Raw genomic sequence first — 18,092 nt, forward strand, 5'->3', positions numbered from 1 at the left:
GCTTGTGTCGCTGTCTCTGTGGAAAGTGACAAGGTAAAAACTGCAAATTCTATATAGAATTATATATAGATACCCAGGGTATGATTCTCCCCTTCGGCGACTAAGTGCTCCCGCCAGCGGGAAAACCAGAGTGGTTCCCCCTGGCGCTAGGAGCACTAAGGAGGCGAGTGTCACAGCATGCAAATGGGCAATCACTCTGCCACCGTGAATCTCACCAAGTTCCCCAAGCGAGTGATTTGCTCAGTAAGATTTGAACAGTAAGTTCCCCAAGCGAGTAATCACCTTGTTAACGTGACAAGCTAGAACAGCTTTTAAACGCATCCCTCAGTGCAGACTATCATTCCAGCCATGAAGGCTGAAAGAAGACCAGCACCAAGGTTCCTAGCTCCCGACATAGACAAGATACTGAACGTTGTGGAGGAGAGGAGGGACATCCTATTCCCAGGGTTGACCGAAGACATCAGGCCAATGTCCTGAACCAAGGTGGAAGATACAACGAGTTCTGAAAGCCTGACCATCCAATGCCGAAAGAAGATGAATGACTTGCTGCCAGGGTGAATACCCAACTGTGCCCCTGGCATCACTCCTGTCCCTAACCTCTGACATAAGACCCTAAACCCTTGCAACCCTTAAACATACCACTAAACAGCATTACCCTCAGAACCACCCACCATACCCTTCCCCTCTTTTGGCTAGGTGCCTTGCTCACACATGCTACCTTCCATAAACACCCCCAAACCTGACCTGCCGGCGCCTCATAATGTCCTTTTTGTGTCACCTAAGATAAGACAAGCCACAACAGGAGGGAGTGTGTAGGCAGAGGAGTGAGCGGTGGAAGACGTAGAGGTTAGCATGAACAGAAATGAGAGAGAAATGCAAATTTATCCAGATGTCTTATCTGAAGTGAGTCTCTCATCTCCCACAGTCTTGTCATTCTCAAAAGCTGACCCATTGTCCTTTGTCTTCCAGGACCTCCACCAGGTGAGGCCTGGCCATCGGATAAATGTTCCCCCACTCCTGTACAAACCCTCAGATCACCTTGGAGCAGGCCTCCAGGGAGAAGACCGACTTCTCGACTTTTTAACCATACCATCCACCAGCGCAGAGACACTTACCTTGGTGGGACAGGTTAGCGAACAGGCTTCGGGAGAACTCTTTGGTGAGCACCACACACCAGCTGTAGCAATTGTGTGAAGGCAGAAACTTCCAAGGAAAAGGCCAGTCGGAGACCTGCTCGATCCCAGTGAGCAGCTGCGCCCAAGATAGATGTCGTGCCTCTGGAAACGGTTATCCCATCACATGGTGGAAGACACCTGTAGGTACCAGAACTTCAGGAGAATCAGGTGGAAGAGGTGAGTGGCAAGGGCATCACTAAGGAGAACGTTCTGGGAAAGTTGAAAGGTCTGAAGGTAGATATAAATAACCTGGACCAGATGGACTAGACCCCAGGGTGATTGTGAAGGCATTGGTGGTGATCTTTCAGGAATCACTGGAAGCAGGGAGGGTCCCAGAGAACTGAAAAAACGGCTAATGTCGCACCCTTGTTTGAAAAGGAAGGCAGAAGATGGAAAACTATAGGCCAGTTATACTGATTTTGGTCACTGGTAAGATTTTAGAGTTCATTATTAAAGATAAGATTGCGGCGTACTTGGAAGTGCATGATAAAATAGGACTGAGTCAGCATGGTTTCATCAAGGGGAGGTCATGTCTGACAAACATATTAGAATTGAGGAGATAACAAGGAAGATAGACAAAGGAGAACCAGTGGACGTGATCTATTTCGATTCCCAGAAGGCCTTTTAGACAAGGTGCCGCTTGGAGACTGTTAAATAAGTCAAGAACCCATGGTGTTAAGGGTAAGATCCTGGCTTGAATAGAGGATTGGTTGACTGGCAGAAGGCAGAGAGTGGGAATAAAGGGATCTTTTTCAGAATGGCAGTTGGTAACTAGTGGTGTGCCTCTGTGCTGGGACCTCAACTTTTCACAATATACATTAATGATCTGGAAGAAGGAACTGAGGGTGCTGTTGCTAAGTTTGCAGATGATAAAATGATAAAAAGATATGCAGAGGAACAGGTAGTACTGAGGAAGCAGGGGGGCTGCAGAAGGACTTGGACAGGCTGGGAGAGTGGACAAAGAGTGGTAAATGGAATACAATGTGTAAAAGTATATGATTAAGCACTTTGGTAGGAAGAATGGAGGCATTGACTATTTTCTAAATGGGAAAAGGCTCAGGAAATCAGAAGCGCAAAGGGACTTAGGAGTCCCGAGTTCAAGATTCTCATAAGGTTAACATGCAGGTTCAGTTGGCAGTTAGGAAGGCAAATGCAATGTTAGCATTCATATTGAGAGGGCTCGAATACAAGAGCAGGGATGTACTGCTGAGGCTGTATAAGGCTCTGGTCAGATCCCTTATGGAGTATTGTGAACAGTTTGGACCCCTTATCTAAGGAAGGATGTTCTGGCCTTGGAAAAGGTCCAGAGAAGGTTCACAAGAATGATCCCTGGAATGAAGAGCTTGCCATATGAAGAGCATTTGAGGACTCTGGACTCTGTACGCGATGGAGTTTAAAAGGATGAGCGATCATCTTATTGAAACTTACAGGATACTGAGAGGCTGAAATAAAGTGGATGTGGGGAGGATGGGTGGGATTGTCCATCCCTTGAACCCCGTTTTCTGGCACAGCGTACGCCCGCCAGCTGCGGTACTCTCCGTTCCCGCAGCCGGCCAATGGGGTTTCCCATTGTGGCTGCCCCTCGCTGTCGGAAAGCACACAGGCGTGGGTGCACTGTTGGCAAAGTGGAGGATCCCGCCGACGGAGAATCCTGCAGGATGTTTCCACTTGTAGGAAAAACTAATACCCAAGGGCACATCCTCAGACTGATCTTTTAAAGCTGGGATGAGGAGGAATTTCTTCAGCCAGAGGGTGGTGAATCTGTGGAACTCTTTGCCGCAGATGGCTGTGGAAGCCAAATCAAGAGTGTCTTTAAGACAGAGATAGTTAGGTTCTTGATTAATAAGGGGATCAGGGATTATGTGGAGAAGGCAAGAGAATGTTGGAGTAGACTCGATGGACCGAATGTCCTTATTCTGCTCCTATGTTGAATGGTCTTATGGTGCAGATGCAAATTCAGAGCCAGACCTGAAAGGAGGGGGAATGTCAGTTACATTTCAGTGCAACTAGAGGAGTTCAGTAGCCTTCAGGCATAGGAGATAGTAATGAAAATGCGTTGCATCCAGACCAACACTGAAAGCGTGCCGTCCGCAGTGGAAAACCTGAGGCAAGAAGCTCGAACCATGTCTGAGGGCGTCCAAGACTTGGGTCACGCTGTGATATCCGTGGCTGAGGTCCTGGACAGGAGAGCCAGAATGGACATTGCTGTAGTGTCCAGAGCTTGGCCCAGTTACAAAGGATTATGGCTGATAGTATTGAGAGCATTGGCCATACTCTGAGCGGCATGCACCAGTCACAGAGGGACATGCACCAGTCACAGAGGGACATGCACCAGTCACAGAGGGACATGCACCAGTCACAGAGGGACATGCACCAGTCACAGAGGGACATGCACCAGTCACAGAGGGACATGCACCAGTCACAGAGGGACATGCACCAGTCACAGAGGGACATGCACCAGTCACAGAGGGACATGCACCAATCACAGAGGGACATGCACCAGTCACAGAGGGATACGTCCTGGACAGAGCACCATGGATGAGGACTTCGACACCATGGTTCAGACAATGGGAGGCCTCCATGACTAGATGTTGTTGAGGCCTCATTTCAGTTGCCCCTCCATTCCATGGAGTATCCCAAGGGGTCGCGAAAAACCGCGTTGGAGGAGGAACCATAGAGCCTATCCTAGGGCCTCCCACCACGGAGGCGCTGGAAATCTCCAAGCCTTCTGAATTCCTCCTTCCTGACAGTGGCGCATTTCCTGGGCAGCGAGCAGAACAAATTGATGCCTCATCACTTGTGACACCAGAAAGTCGGTTGGGCATCGACAGGTTCAGCCCCTCAGAGATGCACGCCATGTGTATCACAGCCCAGAGACTGCGAAAATCGGCTGACTTGCAATCTGGGGGGATATCTAGAAAGAGCGAGAGGCCACGGAAGCGTAGAAAGATACAGGACCACGAAGTTGGCACAGGTGTAGTTGCACAAATGCTGTCTTTCTGCACTATCGGCATTCTAAGAACCTCCAAGTGCTCCGGCTGAAAGCATTGTGAATGCTGCCTGGGTATCGTGTGTTAGTGATTGCACACCAACTGCCCGTTCAGGGAGTGGAACCCCTTCCTGTTGATGAAGGGCACCCCCTGTTAAGCCGGTGCTCGGAGGGTGACATATGCCATCGATCATCCACTGGACCTGAGGCATGCCAGTAGTGGCAGCGAATCCTGTAGTCCAGGCATCCTAGTGGGCCTGGTCCAGGTGGAAAGTGATGTAGCGGATGCCTGGACACGTAGGGCATCTGTGACATTGTGGATGCACCTGTGCGTGGATGTTTGGGAGACCACACACTGGTCCTCGCTTGAGCCCTTGAAGGAACCAGAGGCATGGAAGTTGAAGACAGCGTTATCTTGATGGTCACTGGGAGGGGATGTATCCTCTTCTTGGTGCCAGGTCAGTCATCACCTGCACAGGTGCTGCACGATCTCCTTGTGTAGGTGTAGTCTTAGCTGGCACACGGTGTCTGGCAGCTCATTGAGGGAACAGCGCCTCCTATTGGCTTGAGGCCTGTTGTAACATGGCCTTCATTCCCCGTCCTTGGCCTGATGGGCTGCTGGCACTTGAGTCTCACCGGTTTGCCCATGCTGTTCTGGAGTGACTCCTGTCATGCAGAGTTTGGCCCTGGTTCTCGCGAACGTGCATTCGTGATGGCAGCATTGGCCAGATACCCAACATAGCTGGCTGTGTTCTAAAAAACATATTTTCTCTTGTGAGCTGAGGGAGGGTGAGATAGAGAGAGAGAGACAGCCAGCCAACCAAAAAGGTCATGCATCCCTTGACCCTCCATTCCCCTGACTCTCAAGGTCATGCTTATGACGACGTCCAGCCTTCACCATTTCCGCTGCCCAGTGCTACGTTGATGAACTGCTGGCCACAACAGGTAGCTTTATGATCACTTACACTGCCCCATGTCCCCTAATGTTCGTCCATAGTATCCGATCCAGGTGACCCCTACCTTCACTTCCTCATAATGGTGATCCTCGTTCTGTTGACAGTGGACAGCCCTGTGCAGCCCCATTACCGCGTGGTTTATGCCCTACCTGTGACTGCCTCTTCCCCTGGGCTATGCTTTGAAATTGAGCCTGGGGTATAGCTGAAATCTAATTGATGATGAACAGTTGAGAGAAGGCTCTAGGTTAGCAGGAATGTGAAGGGGCACAGGTGCTTGCAGAGGCGAGCAAGGATGCCCGGTGGATGATCACCATTGGATGCCGTTTTGTTCCTGACATGTCGCCACACTCCAAACAGCTGGGCAGCCACTGGAGGACGAGATACTTTTAACAGCGAATTCCAGCCTCTTGTCCACTCCCGGTCACTGCCATGACATTGAACTGAAACTGCAGCTCTGTCCCCGTCAGTGCGTTGCACCCACCCGTTGATGTGAGAATCTTCTATCCTCCCAATCCCTCCCTATCAAATGAACCAGTGGCCGCAACAAAAGGTGTTTGCAATGCACTATGTGGCCCTTCTCCTGGGTCTCTCAGGGAGTCTAATGGCGGTGGTCCTCACTGAGTGACCCCTGTGCCTTCTTGCCAGAATTGTGGCAGCTGCCTGTGTGGTGGAGATGTTGTGCAGACATGCAGCTTTATCATGGCAGTGTGGCAAAGAGGGTTTTAGCAGCCGCTATATCTGTTATTTTTGTAAACTAAGCTCTGTTAATACCCTGCTTCATCTGCTGTGGAGCTATGCATCCCAGAAATCCCACGAGGTGTCCCAGCACGTGGGGGTCCTGAGATTCTGCTTGGTCGCACCCGCCTCGGTGATCAGAGTGCTGATCCAACTATGAGGGTTTCCAAATGGGAGGGGTGCATGGAAGCCACATGAACAGTAGACCTCAGAGCACTTCAATGAAACTAACAGCATTACCAGTCAGTTGCACGAAAGTTACATCTGAGCAGTGAGTTACTAGCCTTCAACAGCACCATCAGTAGGTTCAACCACTGCACTCCTATCCCAAGGGCGACCCCCCCTTGATTACAAGTCCTTGCCACTAAATAGTCCACACTACCCCAGGTCATCAGACAAACACCCCGCAACAAGCCAGAATAAAATCTGAATGATACTTCCCTCCTTGCTGCCCCTCAAAATCCATGGCAAAATACTTGCACAAATCACCCTGGTGACTCCCATTTGAGGGAGCGGGAACAACAGAAATGGCACTTGATTTTGACTTCCAACCCGATAATAGCATTCAAATGAATGTTAATGAGCACTTTGCATGTTCTCGCTGGCACAGGACGGGAAACCCATTATGGAGTGCGGGCCGGGAGAGACCTGTCGCAAATCCTGATTTTGGCCCGAGGTGGGATTCAGCAGGTCGTCGCAAATCCCGCGACTATTGGCCGACCTTGGAGAACCCTTACCCTCTGTCATGCAAGTTTAATTTTTCTCCTATAATCTTAACCATTATAAATTTTTGGAAAAAGTATGCTTTATTTCAAATCGCCAAGTTTAAAAGATGTTCATGCAACGTACTAATTGGGTTTGCAGCATTAGTGGACAGGGAGCCAATGTATGCCAGTGAGGGAGGTACAAGGGCAGCAAATGCATGGGAATAGCACCGCTTGCAACTTCCCTTCCAACTCATACTCCATTTTAATATGGACCCGTATTGTCGTTCGTTCACTGTGACAGGGTCAAAATCCCTCCCTAATGGCACTGTGGATCAAGAGAGCAACTAACCACTACCTTCAGGACAATTAAGGATGGACAATGTGGTGGCTTTACATCCATCCCATGAACAAATAGAATCCCTACAGTGCAGAAGGAGGCCATTCGGCCCATCGAGTCTGAACAGGCCCTTGGAAAGAGCACCCTACTTAAGTCAACACCTCCAGCCTATCTCCATAACCCAATAAACCCACCTCAACGTTTTGACACTCAGGGGCAACTTAGTAATGTCAATCCGCCTAACCTGCACATCTTTAGACTGCAGGAGGAAACCAGATCACCTAGAGGAAACCTATGCAGACACGGGGAGAAAGTGCAAACTCCACACAGACAGTCAGCCGAGGCTGGCATTGAACCCGGGACCCTGGAGCTGTGAGGCAGTAGCGCTAACCACTGTGCCACTGTGCCTAATTACATTATAAAATGCTCAGGGAATGGTTTAGTGGGACAGTTGACTCGGTTTGGGACAGGTTGGAGTGCATCGCCGACCAAAGGCCTTTAATTCTCGGGTTCTCCTGCTCAGAAAATGCCTTCTGACAAGTCATTCAAACAGAGGAGAAGCTTCGCTGATCGGATCAAAGAAGTTCAACAAATCAGAGACCAACATCCTAACAAGATACCAGTAAGTGGTTTTTCTTCCCTATGATCAGAGCTGAATCGTAAACTTGTGTTTCTTGGGGAGATGGGCTGATTGTCAAAGCTGATTTTTTTCTGTGTTGGTGGGGGAGTCTAAAAGGAAGTATGTTGTTAACAAGCCGCCTCACTTTGGGACCCAGCTGAAGAGGAAGGAATTACTGACCTATGAAAGGAGGGGAGTGGGGCTAATGTAAGACGAGGCCTGGTACAGGCACGATGGGCAGAATGGCCTTCGGTGCTACCAGGGCAGCACGGTGGCATGGTGGTTAGCACAATTGTTTCACGGCTCCAGGGTCCCAGGTTCGATTCCCGGCCTGGCTCACTGTCTGTGCGGAGTCTGCACATTTTCCTGGTGTGTGTGTGGGTTTCCTCCGGGTGCTCCGGTTTCCTCCCACAGTCCAGGGATGTGCAGGCTGGGTGGATTGGCCATGCTAGATTGCCCTTAGTGTCCAGGGTTGCCCTTGGTGTTGTGTTGGGTTACTGGGTTATGGGGATAGGGTGGCGGTGTGGGCTTGGGTAGGGTGCTCTTTCCAAGAGCTGGTGCAGACTCGATGGGCCGAATGGCCTCCTTCTGCACTGTAACGTCTATGAATCTGGAATTAGTAGGTATGGGGATCCTCGTGGTTATGATTCAATCTAATCTATATTAATGGAATTAATGTCTGCTCCTGCCATTATTTGTCGTAAGGGCTAAATGGGAAGTAAATTTGGATAATTTCAAATGAACTTCCAATGAGTGTAGACCCATGGTACAAGGTGACAAGCGTATTTATAGAGGCCACAATAATAGCTTGCATGCAAAGTGGAAGAAATATTGCAAAGCAATAAAGTTCGTCTCAGGTTGCACTTTTTGTTGGAGGAGCATCAAGGGAGCTCTGCACCTGCCAGAGTGGACGTGTGATTGAGGCACTGAGCAGTAGATGTACAAAACTATTCTGTTCTTTAGCACTGACGCCCCGATATTTATCAGCACAAAATATGCCAAAAATATTCAGATTTTGAAAAGGTGCCCTTCAGCCACACTGGCTATTTGTTTTGTATATATTTAGTATTAAATGTCGCTTAAAGGCATCTCCTTACCTAATATTTTAGTGTGAGTGTTAACCCATTTAAAATAGACTGGTTCGGGCCTTTGTTAAGATAGTAATCAAAAGAAATGTCAGATGGGCAAGTTTAGTGTTAATCTGCTAATATTACCAACTAGATCTTATGTTAAGAACTTCACTGATGATACCGGCGAGTGTCTCAGAACCCCAAAGGATAACTTGAACACTGGTTCTTAGTGATATATATTTGTTTGGAATAATGTGAGGAACTATGTACAACTCAGTGAGTAATCAGTCGTTGTGTAAACAATCAATACAGAATATTTATTGAAGTAAAAGAAAAGAAAAAAAACACACAACAAAAGACTAATGTACACTATGTCACTTAAGTATATGGATAACTAAACACATTGTTTTATCTGAAGTTTTTTTTCTTACATTTTTCTAATTAAGGGGCAATTTAGCATGACTAACCCACCTACCCTGCACATCTTTGGGTTGTGGGGGTGAGACCACACAGATACAGGGAGAATGTGCAAACTCCACATGGAGCATGGACAGTGACCCGGGACTGGGATTGAACCCGGGTCCTCGACGGCGTGAGGCAGCAGTGCTAACCACTGCTCCACCGTACTGCTCCGTTTTATCTGACATTAACTCTTGTTCCCAAAATGTCCCAAGTTCCCTGAACTCACTGAGACACCACTTTTCCCAAACAACCTCCATTTTTCTCGAATCACTGTAGGTCAAATACAGCCAATAGTTAACACACAATACAGCCTGCTTACGTGACCAAGTCTGGGAAACATCTCTTCCTGGTTCAGTGAAGGCACAAAACTGGGTCTTTCAGAGGAGAATATCTGCAATCTGCCGTGGTTCTAAATGTTGGATGGAACAGGCCTCTGTGGCTTAACTCATAGATGGCACTGGGCTGTCTGACTGTTGGTTGGAGAACGTGCCTGCTTCCTCAATGAGGGAGCTATAAGGTATGCTGATCAGTCTCTTTGATATCCCACCCTATAGATTTGGCTGTCTACATTTATGAAATTCTTCTTTTTTAGAAATTACCATGCGTATAACCCCACCATCCTCTGGTAATCAATGTTTCTGATATAGCCATGCACACCTCTATGTGTCTAGATGTTTGCTAATCTTGTTACTGGGCAAATCGTATCTCATTATTCCTCTATTTGCCTGCGAGCCTTGTTAAGTTAAGTGCAAAATGTGAATAGATTCAAACCTTGGTTAACAGTAGAATAATGACACAGGAATTGTATCCCCTCTCAATGATAATCTTACCCCTCCATTTGCCATATTAACACCCAACAGAGGAAATCAACTTCCAGCTCTAGAATACCAAGAGGAATTCACATCAAATAATTCTGCTGAAGATCCCATGGAAACCACAAATCGATGTGTATTGGGTAATATGATTTCATAGAATTCCTACAGTGCAGAAGGAGGCCATTTAGCCCATAAAGTCTGCACCTACCCTCTGAAAAGGCGCCCACTTCGGGTCAGGCCCCCACCCTATCCTCATAACCCAGTAACCCCACCTAACCTTTTGAACACTAAGCGGCAATTGATGATGGCCAATTCACCTAACCTACACATCTTTTGACTGTGGGAAGAAACCGGAGCACCCAGAGGAAATCCACACAGACAAGGGGATGAAATGCAAACTCCACACAGTCACCCTAGGCCGGAATTGAACTCGGGTCCCTGGCAATGTGAGGCAGCAGTGCTAACCACTGTGCCACCATAATGTGGATATACTGGGCGGGATTCTCCGGTCCCCCATCCACTTGTTTCCCAGGACTATTTGCTGACGGTGAGATTTGATTGAAGCCATCCTACGCCGCTGGGAAACCCGTGGGCGGTTGTGCTCTGCCAGCGGGGAAAGAGAATCCCAGTGGCTGGGAGAATTTCGGCCACTATGTGATAAACTACAAAAATACATTCTGTACCTTCACATTGAATGAGTTGGCAAATGCTACTTTTAAATCGATGTGAGGTGACTTTTCACAAACTACCAGCACTACAGAGAGAAAATTTTACAAAAGCATTTCAGAGATACCACGAGCTGATGGCTACTTTAATACAATTTTCCCAAACATTTCAAATGCTTAAAGTAGTTTAGGAATTCACATTTTCGTTGGTTCACTTTTATTTAGTTACGTTTTTTCCTCTTGAACAGCATTGGGAATTTGCACCAAACAGCGTGCATTATCTACTGAGTCTATGGCAGCGAATGGTTGCATCAGTCCCCTTCGTTAAATCTACTGAACCTCACCTTATGGAGACGTATGCACCGGAAGTTACAAAAGCTTACATTACTTCAAGGTTGGAGTCAGTGCCTCTAATTATAAGGTATAGCCATCGCAGACTATATTTGATGTCAGAAACTCCATTCCAACTGTTTACCCACAACTCTCTAGGCCCTCCCTATCACTTTCTGCCTCTAACTTGCTTTCCGCCTTTAAGACACTTCTTACCCGATGTCTTTGACCAACCTTTGGTCATCTGTCCTCATTTCTGTTCATATGGCTGGGTGTTAAGTTTTATTTTGTAATACTGTTGTGTATATCTTGGAACATTTATATTAAAAGTGCTATGGGGTTGTTGTTTCAAACCTCAATTGTACATCTCAAATGGTTAAAGGTGTACATATCTCTGCCATTCATACCAGAAAATTTGATCTACAATACCACAGAAAAATATAGCAGGTGCTGGAAATTTGATATAGAATCAGCAGGTACAGCAACAACTTTGTAGAGGGAGAAACAGAATTTGTGTTTCAAGCTGAGGGTATGCAGGCATATAAGTAGTAAAACAGTGGTAAGAAAAGGGATGGGATCTAAAATAGGAGTTATGCATTGAGACAGAGGACTATGACCGAGGCACTAAATAAGCACTTTGTATCTGTCTTTACCAAGGAAGAAGATGCTGCCAGAGGCACAGTGATAAAGGAAGTGGTTAAGATACTGAATGGGCTAAGATTGATAACAAGGAGATAGTAGAAAGGCTGACTGCACTTAAAGTTGCAACAGTTGGGATGCATCTGAAGCTGCTGAGGGAAGTGTCTGGATGAGTGCAGCTCCAACAACACACAATACGCTTGACATTAACCAGAATAAAACAGCTTGCTTGAGTGACACCTCATTCATTGCTTTAAACATTCACTCCCCCACCGCTGACGCACAATAGCAGTAGTGTGTACCATCTGCAAGATGCACTGCCGAAACCCACCAAGGCTCCTTCAACAGCACCTTCCAAAGTCCCAATCATTACCACCTGGCCATCAGATACATGGGAACACCACCACCTGAAAATTCCCTTCCAAGTCACACACCATCCTGATTGGAAATATATTGCAGCTCCTTCACTGCCACTGGGTCAAGAACCTGGAACTCCTCCACTAACATATAGGTGTACCTGCACCAGATTTACTGCAGTGATCAGTTTGGGTCGTTATGGAAGGGCAACAAATGCTCGCCTTGTCATCTTTGCTCACATCCCAGGGGAGAATAAATAAAATATACTAGTGTGGAGATTGTGGAGGTGCTGGTTATAACCTTTCAATCCGCCTTAGACGTGGGTTGATGCCAGAGAACCAGAGAATTGTGAATGTTACACGTTTGTTCAAAAAGGATTTGGATTTATTTTGTTGTCATGTGTGCCGAGGCACAGTGAAAAGTATTGTTCTGCCTACAGTCCAGACAGATCATTCCATACATGAATGATAAGGGTGTGTACAATATTTTGCTTCCTGATGTCAATGTACAACTCTTTAGTTTTGCTGACATTGAGGAAGAGATTGTTGTTGTTACACCACTCCACTAAGTTCTCTATCTCCCTCCTGTACTCTGACTCATCGTTGTTTGGGATCCGACCCACTACGGTTGTGCCATCAGCAAACTTATAGATGGAGTTGGAGCTCCCCCCCCCCCCAATATAAGTCAAAGAAAGAAAAAAATTAAAATCATGTCTTCCTCTCTCTATCTCCATTTTGTCCCCCACATCGCTTCTGTTTACTAGCCTTCCCGCTGGTATGGTGGCCACCACATGAGCCCCTCACTTTCCCCGGTCCCACCTCAACACCTTACACCTGACACATCATTATCCCTGTCTCGCCCGCCACATCTCTCCCGGTACGAATCAAAATCCAGAACAAACAACTCCCAACATTTAAAAAAACAGGGAAGAGAATAATAGAGGAAGAGGAAAAGAAAAGACGAAGAAACATCAGCCAAAGTGGCAACAACACAGTCCAAACCTAGTCAAACATATTTACAAGTTCCGATCTCTGGTCATGCAAAAACTTGCTTGTTTCTTCAGGAGTGTCCATGTATTTACTTCTGGTTTTGAAACAGGATCCACAGTTGAGCCGGATACAGTACCCCGAATTTCACTATGTAGGATCGCCTTGACCCTATTAAGTCCGGCCCGAGGCTTGGCCAGCCCCGTGACCCAATCTGGATAGACCTGGACCACACTCCCCTCCCAGGGGCTCCTCTTCATCTGCCTGGCCCAGGGAAGGATTTTCTCCTTATCCTGGAATCTACTAAGGTGATTTCCGCCTCCAATGAAGCCGGTCGTCATGGTTGGCCACAGACTCCTCCATCTTTTGTGGCAACACTTCCTGGGATTCAAGCCTCTGCTCCATTCTCGCCACAGCTACCCAAATCAGATCCGTTAATCTGGCGAGGCCTTCTGATGTTTCAATCCTGTGTTTTTTAAACTGGAGTGTAAGAAAGTCAACCTGTTGGTCGGTCGACCACTCTGCCGGAAGCACCGCCTCTGAGCCCATTTCCATCTTTACTTCAGCCGTGATCGCAAAGACCTCCCGGTCCGCTTGCTGTCGCTTTTTTAAAAACTCATTTTGGTCAGATGAGTAATGGACATCCCGTGATGAAGGAGATCTTGCATCTCTTGCTTTTCGCTCCTTTATCCTGCTTCATTCGGCTGCCTAATCGGGTGTATAGGGCCAAATAGCGCTTCCTCGCATGGGACCCTCCAAGTACGCAACTGTCTACACAATGGTTGCCACCGGTAGTGCCCGAAGGCCGCATCCTCAGTGGCACACATGAATCATCATAGAATTTACAGTGCAGAAGGAGGCCATTCGGCCCATCGAGTCTGCACTGGCTCTTGGAAAGAGCACCCCACCCAAGGTCAACACCTCCACCCTATCCCCATAACCCAGTAACCCTGCCCAACACTAAGGGCAATTTTGGACACTAAAGGCAGTTTATCATGGCCAATCCACCTAACCTGCACATCTTTGTGACCGTGGGAGGAAACCGGAGCACCCGGAGGAAACCCACGCACACACGGGGAGGATGTGCAGACTCCGCACAGACAGTGACCCAAGCCGGAATCAAACCTGGGACCCTGGAGCTGTGAAGCGTTGTGCTATCCACAATTCTACCGTGCTGCCCATATGAATGGTGTTTCCAGGATATGGGATCAGTCCTTGGACTCTGGATCGCTGGATTTCCTTTCTCAGGCTCCTTTTCCGGACCTCCTCTTGCGGTTGGGTGAGACCACAATTCAATTAGGAGGTTCTTCCAAGTAGGTCACTGCTGAGCAAGGGTCTCCCAGACATTGACGTTGATGTTGCATTTCCTGAGGTAAGCCTTCAGGGTGTCTTTGAAGCGTTTCCTTTGTCTTCCTCTTGTTCCGGAGCATTCCTTGAACTGGGTGAAGAAGATGTGCTTTGGCAGTCGGGACTCAGCTGTGCTAAGCACATGGACGGCCCAGCGGAATTGGTTTTGGATGATTATGGCCTCAATGCCGGTGCTCTTGGCTCCTTCAAAGATGCTGATGTTAGCAGGCCTGTACTCCCAGCAGATGCGGAGATTCGGTTTCAGACTGCTTTAATTGTACCTTTCCAGGATCTTGAGGTTGTGTCTGTACATAATCCAAGTTTCTAGAGTCATATAGAAGAGTTGGGAGGAGACCACCTTGTACATGAGAAGCTTGGTGTCAGCACAAATGTCATGGTCGTCAAAGAGTCTTGTCCTTAGGCATATGAAGGAAGCGCTCATGGATTGGATGCGATGTTAGTTCTCCACATCGATGTCAGGCTTGGAAGAGAGGTGTTTCCTCAGATAGGGGAAGTGTTTCGTGTTTGGTAAGGTTTCTCTGATGGTCTTGATGGAGCAAGTGACCAGATCTTGCCCTGGGGCGGATTGGTAAAGGACTTGAGTCTTCTTGAGGTTGAGGCTGAGACCGATTCTTTGGTATGCTTCCGCGAAGTTGTCAAGCATGGCTTGGAGATTCTCTTCTGAGAGAGTGACAATGGCAATGTTATCCGCAAACTGAAGCTCCACGAACAATGTCAGCGTGATGTTCTTCTTGGGTTTCAACTGGCTGAGGTTGAAAAGTTTTCCATCTATCCTGCAGACAATATCCGCTCAATTGGGAAGCTTATTCATGACAAGGTGAAGGATGGTGGTGGTGAAGATGGAGAAAAGGGTGGGGGCGATGACACATCCCTGCTTAACTCCAGTCTTGACCTCGATGGTTTCTGTCTTATTCCTGTCGGTGAGGACTGTTGCCGACATCTTGTCAGGAAGGAGTCGCAAGATGTTGATGAATTTCTCTATCCAGTTGGCATTGGACAGGATCTTCCATAATACTTCCTGACTGATTGAGTCAAAATCCTTGGTCAGATCAATGAAAGCCATGGAGAGTAGTCGATGATACTCCTGGCATTTCTCTTGAAGTTGCTGAAAATCATGCCCGTTGTTCCACGGTTTGCTTGGAAACCACACTGGCTTTCTGGAAGGATTTCTTCAGAGAATGGGAGAAGGTGGATAACGAGGATTGGGACGATGATATTCCTGGTGGTGGAGGGTAGGGAGTTCCCACATTCCGCTTTGTCTCCTTTCTTGAAGGTGGTGACGATGAAAGCATCCCTGAGGTCAGCAGGAATTTGATCTCTGCCCCAGATTTTTAGGAAGGCTGATTGAGGTGACAGTTGATCATTGGAATCCCATCCACTCCTGCGGCTTTTCAATTCTTCACATGTTTAATGGCGGTTTCAACTTTGTCCGCACTTGGTGGGAGTACAAGATCATCTTTGATGGGTAGTTGGGGGATTTCCTCAAACACGTCCTCATCTATGATTTTATCACAGTTTAGGAGTTCTTTGGAAGTGTTTTACCTATCGAAGACTGATGTTTTCTCTGTCTCTCAAGATGGTTCTGTCCTTTCTCTGCACCAGTTTGAGGACTAGGGTGTTGGGTCCACTTGGTGTTGTGCTTGTCGACTAGGAGTTGCAGCTGCTTAGCTTTCTCAGTCCACCATTGGTCCTTAATCCCCGTAGTTCTTCTTTGTATCTCTGTCTTTTTTCCAGAAGACATTGTTGGAAGTTCACTCGCATGCTTGGCTCTTGAAGTCGTTCAATGTTGATCTTTTTCTGACCTATTTCTTCATATTCTGCTGCTTCTGGTGGAGTTTGATGGACATAGGTGGAGTCGGTGATTTGTCCAGCAGTCATCTGCACTGGTCATCATTTTGGTGATGAGGGCATCCTTTTGGTCTCGAGATTGAACGATGACGAAGTCGATCATGTACCAGTGCTTTGTCTTTTTGGCATTGCAGTAAGTTAGTGACGACAAGCTGGTGTTCTGCACATTTGGTGAGCAGGGGAACCCATTTAAAGTTGCAATTCCCAACTCCTTCTTTTCCGATGGTTCCTTTCCAGAATTGAAGCCCAACATTCAAAGTTGCGAACTCTGTTGATATGCAGAGTAAACTGTAAATTTAGAAAAACTGTTACCCTCCTCTAGCAATAGGGGGAACTACAACTGGTTTTAATGCTTGGGTTGAGAGGGAGGTATGGTTAATCAATTACTCAGCAGTCCAATTCATGAATGCTTTTCTTACAGGGATTGCCTGTGTGGATATTAGGCAACAACAGGATTGTCATGCTCCCACAGCCAAATAACCTGTACAGTCCCTTGCTGCCTTGGCCCATACGCAACAAACAGCCAGGTGAATTGGGAAACATTTGTGGATCTTGACTCTGACCCACAGTAAAGTTGAGGAGCTGGTTTAGCACACTGTGCTAAATCGCTGGCTTTTAAAGCAGACCAAGCAGGCCAGCAGCACGGTTCAATTCCCGTACCAGCCTCCCCGAACAGGCGCCGGAATGTGGCGACTAGGGGCTTTTCACAGTAACTTCACTGAAGCCTACTCGTGACAATAAGCGATTTTCATTTCATTTCATTTCAGGAGAAATTATCTTTAAGAAATCACATTTTCAATTGACTCAGTCTATTTTGAGAAATTGATCACAAATTTTATTCTTGGAATGCCATTTTTAATTATGCGGATTATTATTGTAGCTGGATGTTTATGCAAAGATTATTTTCCTCTTTCTATTCTGTAGGGATGGTTTAGAGGATCCTTTAGATGACATGGGTCTGGTCTTCCAGCAGTTGGATCAGCTATGTACAGTGAGTCGCTGTGAATATGAAAAAACGTGTACACTGCTTGTGCAGTTATTTGATCAGTCTGCCCAGACTTACCAGGAGCTCCTGCGTGCACCCAACGGCAGGAACGTAGAAATTGCAATCCAAGAAGGTGAGTATCATTGGTTTACTCTCAAAATCCTTGCCCATATAAAATCATATGAACTCCTGAAGATTTATTTGATTTCTTAAATTTTGAATGAGCTTTGTTTGACAGCTGCTACTTGTAGTTTAGTTGGTATAATATGAACCATCCTGGATGCATATTGAGAATGGGGTACACTGTTGCGCAAATCCAAACACTCTGAAACTCTCACAACACCACCCCTGCCCAGCCCCCACTACAGACGAACTTCTGCACCCTTGGTTTCTCAGGGATGTATTCTCACCAGTGACACTGAATAGTTTCCTTCCATCTCTTCCATCCTCCTCTCCCAGCTGCATACTCTTCACTGTGGAAGGAAGTCTCTGACATTCTGAGATGTATCTTATTGTTTTGTGTGAGGTTAACTTGTGAAGCTGAACCACTGGTTTTATAATGAGCTAGTCCATGTCCAGAGGCTCCTCATCTGTGCATGCCTCAGTGACAGCGTGATGCACCCGTATACAGAACATACAGTGCACTTAAGCCCTTACTTTCACCCTATCCCCGTAACCCAATAACCCCTCCCTTTTTGGACACTAAAGGCAATTTAGCATGGCCAATCCACCTAACCTGCACATCTTTGGACTGTAGGAGGAAACCGGAGGAAACCCACGCAGACATGGGGAGAACGTGCAGACTCCGCACAAACAGTGACTCAGTGGGGAATTGAATCTGGGACCCTGGTGCTGTGAAGCCACCGTGATAGCCACTTGTGCTACCGTGCTGCCCTCATGGGGAACTTTATCCAGAATGTGTTTCTAGAGGGTGCATACTGCTGAGAAATACCATATGATCAGAAAGAGTGACTGATTAGAAAATCGTTTAATGATAGTCTAGCCTCCTCGCTGTCCAGAAACCATGCAGTTGAAAATGCCTGTGCTGC

General features: G+C 47.1%; 1 protein-coding gene across 1 annotated transcript in view; it reads left to right on the plus strand.

Annotated features, from left to right (window-relative positions):
• LOC119965026 (ran-binding protein 17-like) overlaps nt 1–18,092 on the plus strand; it is a 1,262,848-nt gene that overhangs the window by 336,447 nt on the left and 908,309 nt on the right. Inside the window, exons 11-12 of the mRNA XM_038795235.1 lie at nt 10,779–10,951; nt 16,983–17,176. Of these exons, the coding sequence (XP_038651163.1) occupies nt 10,779–10,951; nt 16,983–17,176 (367 nt within the window). The remainder of the gene's footprint in view (nt 1–10,778; nt 10,952–16,982; nt 17,177–18,092) is intronic.

The sequence above is a fragment of the Scyliorhinus canicula genome, chromosome 4 (assembly GCF_902713615.1).
Source record: "Scyliorhinus canicula chromosome 4, sScyCan1.1, whole genome shotgun sequence".
NCBI lineage: Eukaryota > Metazoa > Chordata > Chondrichthyes > Carcharhiniformes > Scyliorhinidae > Scyliorhinus > Scyliorhinus canicula.